Source organism: Rhineura floridana, chromosome 1, assembly GCF_030035675.1.
Source record: "Rhineura floridana isolate rRhiFlo1 chromosome 1, rRhiFlo1.hap2, whole genome shotgun sequence".
Taxonomy (NCBI): domain Eukaryota; kingdom Metazoa; phylum Chordata; class Lepidosauria; order Squamata; family Rhineuridae; genus Rhineura; species Rhineura floridana.
In genome coordinates, this window is record NC_084480.1 from 14,209,506 (window position 1) to 14,221,706 (window position 12,201).

A 12,201-nucleotide genomic window follows, 5' to 3' on the forward strand; every position below is an offset into this window, starting at 1 on the left:
CTTCTGGCGTGATCAGACTCGCGCTCAAGGAGGGGAAGATCTGATCTTCTCTTCCTCTGGTGCGATCAGTGGGTTAGGTTCCAGACGCCTGCGCTACAGCTAATCCGCTTTTCGGTGGTTTTTGCTTTCTGGCATATGAGTGGGGCTCTACTGTAGGTGGTTTTTACATATTATTTTCATTGAGGAACAACATACTCATTTGTGATCCATATTTGAAGTCCTTAGTTTGCTTTCCATGTTAAACAAAAGTTCTGCAATTGGCTTGACATGAATCATGAATGTGTCATTCATGTGATGTTTTCTTTAATTTAGAAATAGAAAAAATGAGAATAAGATTAATTAACATTTCCAATTGCAATTACCATGAGATCCACTAGGGTCAACAGGAGTATGGAAAATGGCAAGTGACACAAAGAATCTCCATAGAAATAAACAAACTAGTCAGCAGCTTTACTGACTTTATGATGTTTGGGTTACTTGCTTGAAAAGGCATTAGACTAAGATCTCAAGCACAGAGATGTCAAACACACGGTCTGAAGGATGAATCCAGTTTGTTCTACACCATGGACTTTGGAGATTTTGCCAACTCTAATTTTAAGGAAACAAGATCACTCCCATATGTTCAATTGGGAGTCTTTAGACCACATTAGAGCTCCAAGAACATACCACTCTACAAGATATTAGCCTTTTAAAAACAGAGCTGGTGGTTATTATTGTACTTGCTTACACTTAGAACAACAGAACTGATTAGGGATAGTCATGGGGCTAACACTGTTGTCGGGGTCCAGGAGGAAGATTCCTCTTCATCTGGTGGTGGAGGTAAAGAATCCAAATGTGAAGAGGAAGGCACTCATGAGATCCTGAGGCCAGATGAATCTGTGAGGTCAGTGCTGCCCCGCACCCAAGAATGTGGCACAGCTGTCCTCTGACCTGAGGACTCTACTATAGAAGATGACTCTGGAAGGCCTGAGCTCCCAAGGATGCTAGAGAAGGCTGGGCCCCTTAATATACAGCAGTAGCTTGCAGCACAGGCAATGCTAACAATTTGGTACCATCTGGGCCACTGCTATAAAAGGGATCAGCTTCAGCTTGCTCCTTGCTGCAGCAAATTCAGAGCTCTGTGTTTACCAGAGCCTAGCCTGTATCCTGCCTTGCATCCAGCATGAACTCTGCCTTGCCTTATGTCTTCCCTGAACCTTGTCCCATCTTGCCTGGTGTCCTGCCTGAACGTCACCATCCCATACCCTGGTTGAACCTTGTCCCACCACAGAGCAGGACAACTGTCTCTTAAAGCAAGATGTGTTTCTAGCTACCAATTCTAGTGGCCAATATATCTGCACCCAACATAAATATTTACCCTTGGAAAAACTTGATAGGATGTCATAACACCATATGGCATGGAATTCCCTAAACAAGGATGCTTTGCACAGTTAATATCTAGTCCCTGATAATTTTATCCACTGCATCTTATTTACAACATTTACAAAATTAAAAACGTAATTTAAATTATTTTGTCAGCTTTGCTTACGTCCTTTGTATGACTGAGCAATGGCAACTGCTAACCATAACTTTACTTAGTACATACCATGCTTAGGATAAGGAAAGGAGAGCACACGTCAAGAGATGTAATTCATCAGGTAAAAATGCAAGAAGACTGAGTGTCTAGAATTCAACAACCATAGTAGCATCTGTGTCTACTGAACCCCCTAAACGATCATTTATATTTCCAGAGAGAGTTGGTTGCTAAAGAGGAATACATATTCATATTTACTTTTATTCTTCACTTAAGCAGTTCTCTCTATTTTACACAAAGGACACCCATGTTTCCTTAGAGCTCCTGGGCTTTTCAAATATTCAGCAGCACTACATCAATGGATCAAGCTTGCCTACATGCTTTTGTACACCCATAAAGAATTCTTAATATCAAATAAGAAACACTTCCCTTGCAGAACCTACAGCACCTCTTCCTGAATAATACATGTGAAATACATAGATGAACAATTCTCTTAACAAAATTGTATGCTAATTTACTCAATTGAGGCTGACACCCTCAGTCCTCTGAAACCCCTTTTTTAAAAAACTGTGACATGAAAAAGTCTAACAGCTGCATGCATTACAACAACCCTGCACTTTCATGCTGCAGTCACAGAAGTTGGGCAAATGCCATCATGCCAGTGAATTTTTACTGCTTAGTCCAACTAATCTTAAAACCTTTCCTGTACAATTTTTATGGTGCAGTTTTGGCTTTAAAAGTTGTGTTGGTGAAGTCTCCATTTCCAGCAGTGAAGACAGGCATTAGGAACCAAATGTAATTCTATTTTTCTCCACGATTTCCCACCTTCCATGAATATTTCGTTTTTACACTTTACCACCCAAAGAGCAACCTGCTCTCAGTATCTTTTTTAAAACAATGCGTTTATCGTGTTGCTCTTCAGCTTTCTGCTCTGCTTGTCTTCTAGTCCGAGAGCCGCATTCTCTTCGGGGCAGCCTTCCAGACGGCCACATGCCAGCGGTGGGTGGAGACAGAGGCAAACGTGGGCATGCTCAGAAGGAGAAATGGATGAAACAGCAAGTGTGGATTTTTGCTTTGTAAAGTAGGCGAGTTTCTCCACACATTCACAGACCCTTCTCTATCCTCCATCCAGGCAAGCAAGAGACATTATTAGCGTTCAAGGACACATTCCAGCCAGCCAAAAGCACACAAGGAGAATGCAAAGCAGGGTCAGTGAGGGGTGTAGCCTGGGGAGAGTCCCACAGGCCAGAGAGAGAGGACTGAAGGATGATTTTGGCCCCCAGACCTGATGCTCCCCACCCTTCTTGTAGATTTATATTTGCCACATTTTTTCCAATTTTCTACATTTGCCAAGACTGCTGCTGCGGCTATGTGCCTTCAAATCAATTATGACTTGTGGCAACCCTGTGAATCAGCAACGTCCAATAGCATCTGTTATAACCCACCCTGTTCAGATCTTGTAAGTTTGCCAAGACTACCAGCTTCTAAAACTGCCTTTTATGATGACTTTGCACTCCAACCATATTAGGGTCTTCTTATTTATATTTGTGACCTTTGATCACTATGAATATGACATTTAAAGTGTATGAAGTCATGAAGGAACCTAACCCATGTCAATACTGCTCTGCAAAGAATACTTCCCAATTCACCACACATGAAGCCTCCCTCTCGTGTTGAGAACACATGAAATATGTTCCAGAAATCCAGAGGGCAGGCAGACATTCTGGAACTGAAGCTGACCAACTAAGCCAGATTCTGAATGTAAACATTGCAGTTTTATACAACTGAAGTGAGACTAGTATACAAAAGTGCAGGGTAACATTTACACTATTAGTTGACTGAAGTGTCGACCAGTGTTGAGTCAGTCAATGCGTTTCTTCTAGGAATCCATAGAGGTAGGGAGAGAAACCTAAGTACTACAACTTAACTATTCCAGATACTTTGTAACAGATGTAAGAAAAAGAAAAGAAATATAGTTAGCAATTTTGTTGCACATGTTAAGAATTGCAGCATCAATAACACTTAAAATGAGGCAAGTGTTTCACTAAGGAAAGTAAACCATGTAAAAAAGGTATTCATGACCTTATATACCTTGCTGAAATACTTTTTATTTAGTTTAATATTTAAATCACTGTTTGATTTGGCATTGATTCGGGCTTCATTTCTGATCTAAAGAATTCTTACCTTGGTATGGTAACACATTTTGTATTGCAGTTTTGAGTGGTGATTGCTTTTTCAAGCTCATCCAGCTGTCCTGTCTTCTTGAGCTTCTTCACCAAACTTTTAACTGCTTTCTCACACCATTTTTCTTCCTGACCATTCTGCTCACCCCCACCAGCACCTCCTGAACCACTGGCAGACTTCTTCCAGCCCAAGAGTCTCTTCACAACAGGTGGAGTAAACGGCAATATAGACGACATGGCCCAGGTATGGTTCAACTTATGCAATAGTTTAGCTGCCCTTTACAACCTATGGAAAGAGGAAATTTATTATATTTATTTTATGTATATTTCCATTTATAGACCGCTTACTATCTGAAAGATCTCAAAGCGGTTTACAATAGAATACATAAGGCACAATAAAAAAATAAAATTAATTTACAAAGCAAAATACATGAACAATATCCATATACATAAACACAGAGTAGGCCACAAGTGCAAAAGATTCAGACACTGGAATTCCTTGCATGGGCCTCAGGAAGAATGTATTTGTAGCCAATATTCTGAGCTCTGATAAACCAGGCAGGTGATGGGGATTTAGCACCCATCGACAGTGCTAATGTGATCAGGGACAACGGGGTCCAAAACCTGTCTGCTCCCTGGGCTTCCGTGGTGAGATGTCTCGGTTCTTGGTGTCTTTGTGAACCAGTGGCTACAACAGCCAATGGAGAATTTACATCATTCTGCTCCGCTTTGTATGCTGAGGACTCGCCACTTTATCCTGACCTTTATCCTGAAATCCATTAGGTTTAAAGAACGCTCCCTGATCTTTCACCTAATCTAAACCACTTCACAAGGCTGACAAAGTATACCATAGGAAGACATTAGTAGTTATTGCTTCTACATGCACATGGTCCTCTTTGCCAAATTTCAGATTCCTGTTTTGGTTTATTCCTTTCACTAAGTTTTTGTATAGGACCATTATTACACACTCCTGTCAGTATAGTTCCTTTTGCTATTATCGAATTGATAGACATGTCATTTTGAAGAAAGATTATGAAGGGACAGGCTTGGTTCAGGAAACTGTTATGCTTCTTGCTAATGCATTGTTTCTCTTCGAAGAATGAGCACCCACATTCTCATTTATACCAAGAATGCATTTTTGCACCTACTTGCTCAGGCTTAGCATCAACTGAAGCCAGAAGGATATGCAGTAGAATCCTATGAATACTTTAGTCTATGTAATTTCAATGGGGCTTACTCCCTTGAAAGTGTGCGCAGAATTGTAGCTTTAATTATGCATAACTGATCAAGCCTTTTCTAGACACGAATGAATGAATTATTTGCTATAATTTAGCAACCCTAGTAAACAGGATCCTAACTAACATCCTAAACATGATAGCAAGCAACAGATGTAAGCAGAAATGAACCACAGGCTTTTCCTGCCCTACGGTATTAGAATTTCAGCTTACCACTTCTATTTTTCAGCAGAATGGATGTGATGTATCTCAGTCAGAGAGAGATATCAATTGAAATAAAAATCATCAATTTCTCATTTAGATACTTCCTAAATAAAAGGTGCTAAATGAGAAGTACATACTACTTGGTTGCTTTAACCATTGGTTTTAAGACTGAAAACCTTTCTATATCCCTCAGAAATTTTAGAAATACAATTTTTAAAACCCAGTGTTAAACATATACATTTTTATCTACCCTGCTTTGCACATAAGCAAAAAAGTGAAGCATTTTGAAAGCAATCTATAATCCTAATTGGGCAGATTATTTAAAAATTAGATTATATATTCTTATATACCCAGTCGGTCACTGCGCTCTGCAGGTGAAGGCCTCCTGCAGATACCATCTTATCAGGAGGTCCGTTCCACACACTGTAGAAAGTGGACCCTTAGTGTTGTGGCACCAACACTCTGGAATTCCCTCCCTTTAAATATTAGACAGGTGCCATCTGTTATCTTTTTGGCACCTATTGAAGAACTTCCTCTTTCAACAAGCCTTTTAAGTAGAGATCTTATCCCAATCTCGTCTGTGCTGGAACTGCTTTTTAAGATGTTAAAGTTGTTTTTAAAAAGATGTTTTTAAATGTTTTGTTCTAACATGTTTTTAAGTCTCTTGTTTTTAAGATGTTTTACAATGCTTATAGTGTTTTTGTTTGCTGCCCCGGGGTCCTTCTGGGAAGAAGGGCGGGATATAAATTTAGTTAATAAATAAATAATAAAACATTAAGAGACATAAGTAAAACCACTTAAAATGAGAATTCTGCATCACTGTTGGGGAAGGGGAATCTAGTTTGATGCTTATGTAACTTGTTTGCTGGATAGGAAGCCATCCCTTTCAAACACTAGCTGTCATATAAAGCAAGCAAGTCATATTCGGGTTAGACTACATCAGCATACGCTTGAGTTGCCCTTCTGCACATGGAAGGGCTCCACTCATCTGCTGAAGAGCGACTGAAGGTTCCCCCCAATAATCCCAAGCACATCTTCACAGCGCACAGGGAATCTGTAAAAACTGCTTTCCTTCCAGAGGAAGAACCCTATAAGAAGAGTTCTGCCCATGTGGTCTCAGGAACCAAATGATGCAAATGAACAAACAGGTATTAAAATGGCAAATGTGACTCAATGTAAGCAAGTGTAAAGTGATGAACATTGGAACGAGGACTCTTAACTTCACATATGTTTGTAGGGTCTGAACTGTAGGCAACTGACCATGAAAGAGAACTTTGGGTGGCGGCGAATAGTTCAATGAAAACACTGCACCAGTGTGTGCAGCAGCTGTGAAAAAAGGTGAATTCTGGATCATTAGGAAAGGGATTGAAAAGAAATATGAGTATCATAATGCAACAGTTCCTGAACTTTTCCCCCCACAAAACATGTGAGGCTCTTGGCGGACCACTTCATTGTTTTTCTGCCTGCTGTAGCAATTGTAATCTGCTGTGCTAGATGCTTTATTATTTTAAAAAATATTTTCTTGATTCTTTTATATTGATTTCATTGTAGTACAATTTGAATTCAATAAAATTCAAATTGCAATACAATAAAATACAATGTAAGAAGCAAAAAAAGGAAATCATAGGAGTATTTAATGTGGTGGATGTGCCATCTCCTGTCTTCAAGTACAAATGCACAGGCACACCATGGACCACCTGAATGAAGGCCACAAACCACTGGTGGTCTGTAGACCACAGTTTGGGAACCCCTGTCATGATGCCATTATACAAATCTACAGTACAATCACACTTGAAATACTATGTACAGTTCTGGTCACTGCAGAATACTGAAGAGCTGAAAAACATTCAGAAAAATACAGCTAAGAGGATGACGGGTCTGGAACAACTCCCCTATGAGGAAAGGTTACAGCATATGGGGCTTTTTAGTTTAGAAAAAAAGTCAAGTGGGAGGGACATGATAAAAGCGAATAAATTATGCATGCTGCAGAGAAAATGGATAAGGAGATAATACTAGAACTTGGGAACATTCAACAAAGTTGAAGGCTGGAAGACTGAGGACAGACAAATTAAAGAACTTTACACAGTGCATAGTTCAACTTTGAAATTTGCTCCCACAAGAGGTAGTGATGGCCACCAACTTTGGAGGTTTTAAAAGGGGATTAAACAAGTTTATGGAGAATAAAGCTCATCAATGGGTACTAGCCATGAGGACAGTATACCTCTGAATACCAGTTGCTGGGAAACACAGGTGGAAAGAATGCTGGTTCGCTCGGGTCCTACTTGTGGGCTTCCCATGCGCATCTGGTCGGCCACTATGAAAAAAGGATGCAGGACTACATGGGCCTTTGGTCTGATCCAGCAGAGCTCTTATGTTCTTAAGATGTACATTAAAACAAAAACTGTTGATATTCAAGAAATATATTGTAGAGGTAATTTGACAACAGAGTTCTTCAATTTGCTTTGCTAATAGACTAGATCCAGGCTAAGTCAGTCACACTTTAGTACCTTTGAAATAAAAGTTTAAAATTTGACTGTGAGCCCCATGTATTTCAGTGAGAATTAAGTACAAATAACAAGTCTGGAAGGCAGCAGAAACACTATATTTTAAGGCAAAAAAAGTATTTCCCCAGATTGTCATTTTCACAATGCATCTTCTTAACAAACAGAAACCAATTGCAAATAATTTCTGGATCTGGCGGGAATCATCAGCAAAGTCACTAGAGGGAAAAGATTATGGCTTTTTACTGGTGTAAAAAATACTAAGCATGTAAGAATGGCCATGGAAGAGTATATTCTGGTCATTCCAACGCTTGTAGGAAGATATTTTACACATTTTTAATAACTTATAAAGCTCAGAGTAACAAGAAAAAAAGGTTGTACATTTCTGAGCCAACGTCAGCTATGAGGGTGTTAAGCATGTGCATGAAGCTTGGTCACAGGGCAACATGCGAGGCTATTCTCAACAAAGCTCATCATCAAAGTCTATGCATTCATTTTACTAATTACAAAGTTCAATTTATGGAGAGTATTCTGAGAAGAGGTTTCTGGTTTTCATGACGGCGGTCACATTTGATTACATGCAAACTCTGCAAACTGTTCCAGCATCAAGGCACTACAGCTTCTACACTTTCTTGTTGCTTCTAGTTATATTTTTTCTCCGGTCCACCATTATCTCAGTTCTTATCTTCACCAAAAATGCAAGTTTCAGGAGAAACTTTAGCTACTGGGTTCAAATGTTCTTTGAATTGATATAGATTCATGCAAAAAATCTGTCCTGAGAACTACATTTTAATTAACTGCAGAATATAAACTCTGCTGTAGGGTACTGTCTCTCCTCCCCTCATGACAATAACAACAATTCAAGTTTGCTCACCACAGCAAGGATCATTCACCACCACTCCTTTGGCAAGCATGGCAATTCCCTGTTCTCCTCCTCTGCATCGAGGGGGAAGGGGGGAGGAGAGAACTATCCTCACACAAGGTCAATGTAACAAAATTTGCAAGACCCCACCCCTCCCACAATTCATTAGAAGTGAGGGTTATTATGATCATACATTTTGACTGATTAACAGTCTGCCCAGACCTTGCAGACCTCTGATCTGTAGAGATCTGTTTTTCCGCCCAATAGGGTCTAGTACTCCCACTCTAGTGGATTTCAGAAAACATCTCTATTGCGTATAGATGAGACGGGCCAGGACAATGCAGCATAAGGTTAAAAAATGAAAATCATACTAATTATTTTCATTCAAGAGTAAAAGGTCAACGGTATCACTGACATAAACATTCCACCTTCCAAAATATTTCCCCAGCACCTAAAGTTTTACTTACTGATCACGAAACATGATGTCATCACCTAAAACTATACAAGGGCAGTTGCAGACAAAGTAAAAATAACGTTTACCCTTTAGTAAAAGAAAGTCATTTTTTTAGTAAAATTAATGGATTTCTAGTAAGTTTGTTTTCTCTTCCCTTAGGGAAAAAAGGGGGCATGAGGAAGAAAGACTCAGAATCTGTTTTCCTAGCTTTGCGACAGAAAGGAACCCTTTCCAGTCAGTAACTGCAGCTGATTCTAGAAAATTTTGACCTTGGTATTTGACAAAACAGCACTCAATTAAGCTTGCATTCTGTTGCTCCTGAAAGTGCTCTAGCAGTAGGGGGAAGACAAAAAACACAAGGAGGGCCCCAGTTTTTCCTTCTCTACCCAAGCATGATGTGGAAAGATGGGGGGGGATGGCAACCAGCTAAACGCTGGCCTCAGTTCAGTTCTTCAGTCAACTATGTCCATTGTGGTAAGTTCTATCAGACTACTCAGCTGTCTATGAATGGGTTAAAAAGGTTTGAGCAGCAAAGCCATAGCCGCAGCTCAGCTCTGACACTAGCCAGTGAAATTAAAGGGGAAAACTTGCGTTTGAAGAAATGTTCTCATAGAAAGAACCTCAACTGACAAAATACCATGCAGTTAAAATTCCAATATAAAATCAAAATGTTTATGAAGAACTTCACACTACGGACGGTTATAGTGAACGCCATGTACTAGATTTATAATGCAACTGAGAAAATTAAGACCACCAAGGCTAATAAAGCAAGATGCAACTTGCTAAAGCTACAAAGCACATCCAGCCTCCAACAGAGCTGCACTTTCCATTCACTGTCTAGTACAATGAGGATCAAGTTTAACAGTACCATAAAACTAGGAAGTACATGGTTATCCTTTCAGTCAAGGCTAATTAGGGGTTCTACTGCCTGGTAAATTGTTCTCACATCTAAAATTCCATTCATCCCTGTTCTGTGGAAGGATGGATCAATCTATGAGAATAAGTTGGTTATTAATATATAAAAACAATGGAAAAGCATTTCAGACCCTCTGTGGCTTGAATTGGGATTACAGAAGCTTTGTCTGATTCAAAGACTAAGTCATTTCTACCCCATCAAGTCTGGTCACATACAGACTTCACATATGCTGTACATAACTCAGTGACTGTATCAAGGGATGACTACACATAGGAAACAGCCAACAGATGTAATTCCCCAGATTCGCAACAAAGTGCTTCCCAGTTGACTAGATAGGCAGTTCTCACAATGATGAAAAGTAGTAAGTGGTGCCCTGCAAAAATCTGAATTTGGGGGAATTCGCACTGTTTAATGTGGCCATAAACTGTATGCAGTTAGGGGTGAGCAGAGCAGTGAGGTGATCAAGTCTGAAGATGACACCAAATTAATCAAGGAGGTGAAAACCAAAGCATACTAAATAGCTCCAAAAAGAATACCTTCAAACTTAGTGAATAAGTCAAAATGTCAAACACAGCCCCATGTAAGTAAGTGTAAAGTGATGCAGCCTGGGAAAGATGAAACTTAACTTCAAATATTCACTAATGAGTTCTGAACTGGCCATGATTAACAGAGAAAAAAGTTATCGTGGGGGACAGAGTGGATAGATCACTGAAAACAACCAAGTGCACAAAAGCCGTTTAGGAGGCAAATTCCATGCTAAGGATTATTAGAAAAGGGACTGAAGATCAAGTTACAAGTTATCTTATGTCCTGATACAAATCTATAGTCTGCCTGCACTTGAAATATTATGTACAGTTCTGGTTGCCATAACTCAAAAAGCATGCTGTAGAATTGGACACTGTACAGCAAAAACAATGAAGAGAACAGATAACTTTTGCTATGATGAAAGGCTATAACCTTTACATCCATTTACTTTAGAACAGTGGTGGAGGACCTCAGGCCCAAATGTGGCACTCCAGGCCCTTTCTATCTAGCTCTGAGTCATTCCCCTTCCCAAGCCATGGCCCTCACTGGCCCTGTTCCATGCCCTCCTCATGTGTTTTTGCCTGGCTGGAATACGTCTTGAAATACAATAATGCTGCTTGTTTGCCCGGATGGAGGATGGTGTTGTGTACAGAAAACTCATTTTTGCATGGCTAAAATGTAGCATACTGTACAAAGGTAAGAGTCACATCCATTGCTCTACCTACTTTTTGCCTCTGGCCCCACCCATGACTGGCATATGGCCCCAAGAAAGTTCCCCAAAAGGAAATGTGGCCCTCAGGCTGAAAAGGTTTCCCCACACCTGGTTTAGAATGGAGGGAGGACTAGAGAGGTTCATGAAATTATGCATGGTTGGAGAAAGACACTTCCCCCCCCTCTCAGTACTAAAACACAGGATCATCCAATGAAACTGATGGGCAAAGATTCAGGACAAACCAAAGGAAATGCTTCCTCACACAGCACATAATTTATGAAATTTGCTGCCACAAGATGTGCAATTGCCACTAGCTTTGATAGCTTTAGAAGAGCACTGGAAAATTGGAGTATACCTATCAATGGCTACTAGCCATGATAGCTCTATGCAGCCTGAAGGACTCAGGTCCTTCAGATCCCATTTATAGACTTCTGAGAGCCTGGTGTGAAACCAGATGCCAGCTAAGGCAGACACAGCAGGGCTCCTCTTGTTCTTAACCAGGCCCCCACAACTCAGTGCCCTCCAGCTGTTTTTGACTACAAGTCACATCAGCCCCAGCCAGCACAGCCATGCTGATGGAAGGCAACAGTCCAAAGGAACTTGGGATATCAAGTTGGGGGAGGCTGTTCTTAACAGACTGATCCACCTACTCAGTCTTTTATACATCTTATGAAACCTTAAGGTTCGTGTCATGGAAGTAAACTAGTCAGCTTCAAAAAAAGGGGGGGGATACCATAGCACTCAATCTCATTTCTATTAAAAGCACTTGAGGCACTGAGCAGACTAACACAGAGGTTCCCAAACTGTGGTCAGTGGACCACGAGCTTCATTTAGGTGAATAAAAAGGCAATTAAAAACTATACAGCACCAATTACAATTGCTATAATGGGCAGAACAAGCATTAAGTGGTCCACCAAGACCCTCAGCAATTTTAAAGTGATCTAAAATGTTTGGGGATCATTAGTCTAACATAAGAACATAAGAAGAGCCTGCTGGATCAGGCCAGTGGCCCATCTAGTCCAGCATCCTGTACTCACAGTGGCCAACCAGGTGCCTGGGGAAAGCCCGCAAGCAGGACCCGAGTGCAAGAACACTC

At 40.4% G+C, this 12,201-nt stretch overlaps 1 protein-coding gene across 6 annotated transcripts in view; it reads right to left on the bottom strand.

Moving 5' to 3' along the window:
* Nucleotides 1–12,201, bottom strand: part of SMAD2 (SMAD family member 2) — a 61,095-nt gene that overhangs the window by 33,875 nt on the left and 15,019 nt on the right. For 5 of the 6 annotated variants that reach the window (XM_061614103.1, XM_061614064.1, XM_061614074.1 and 2 more), the window contains exon 2: nt 3,698–3,982. In XM_061614103.1, coding sequence (XP_061470087.1) covers nt 3,698–3,933 — 236 coding nt within the window. In that variant the 5' untranslated portion in view covers nt 3,934–3,982. Of the gene's footprint in view, nt 1–3,697; nt 3,983–7,356; nt 7,381–12,201 lie in introns of those variants that run through there. The other variant, XM_061614094.1, reaches the window with a different exon arrangement.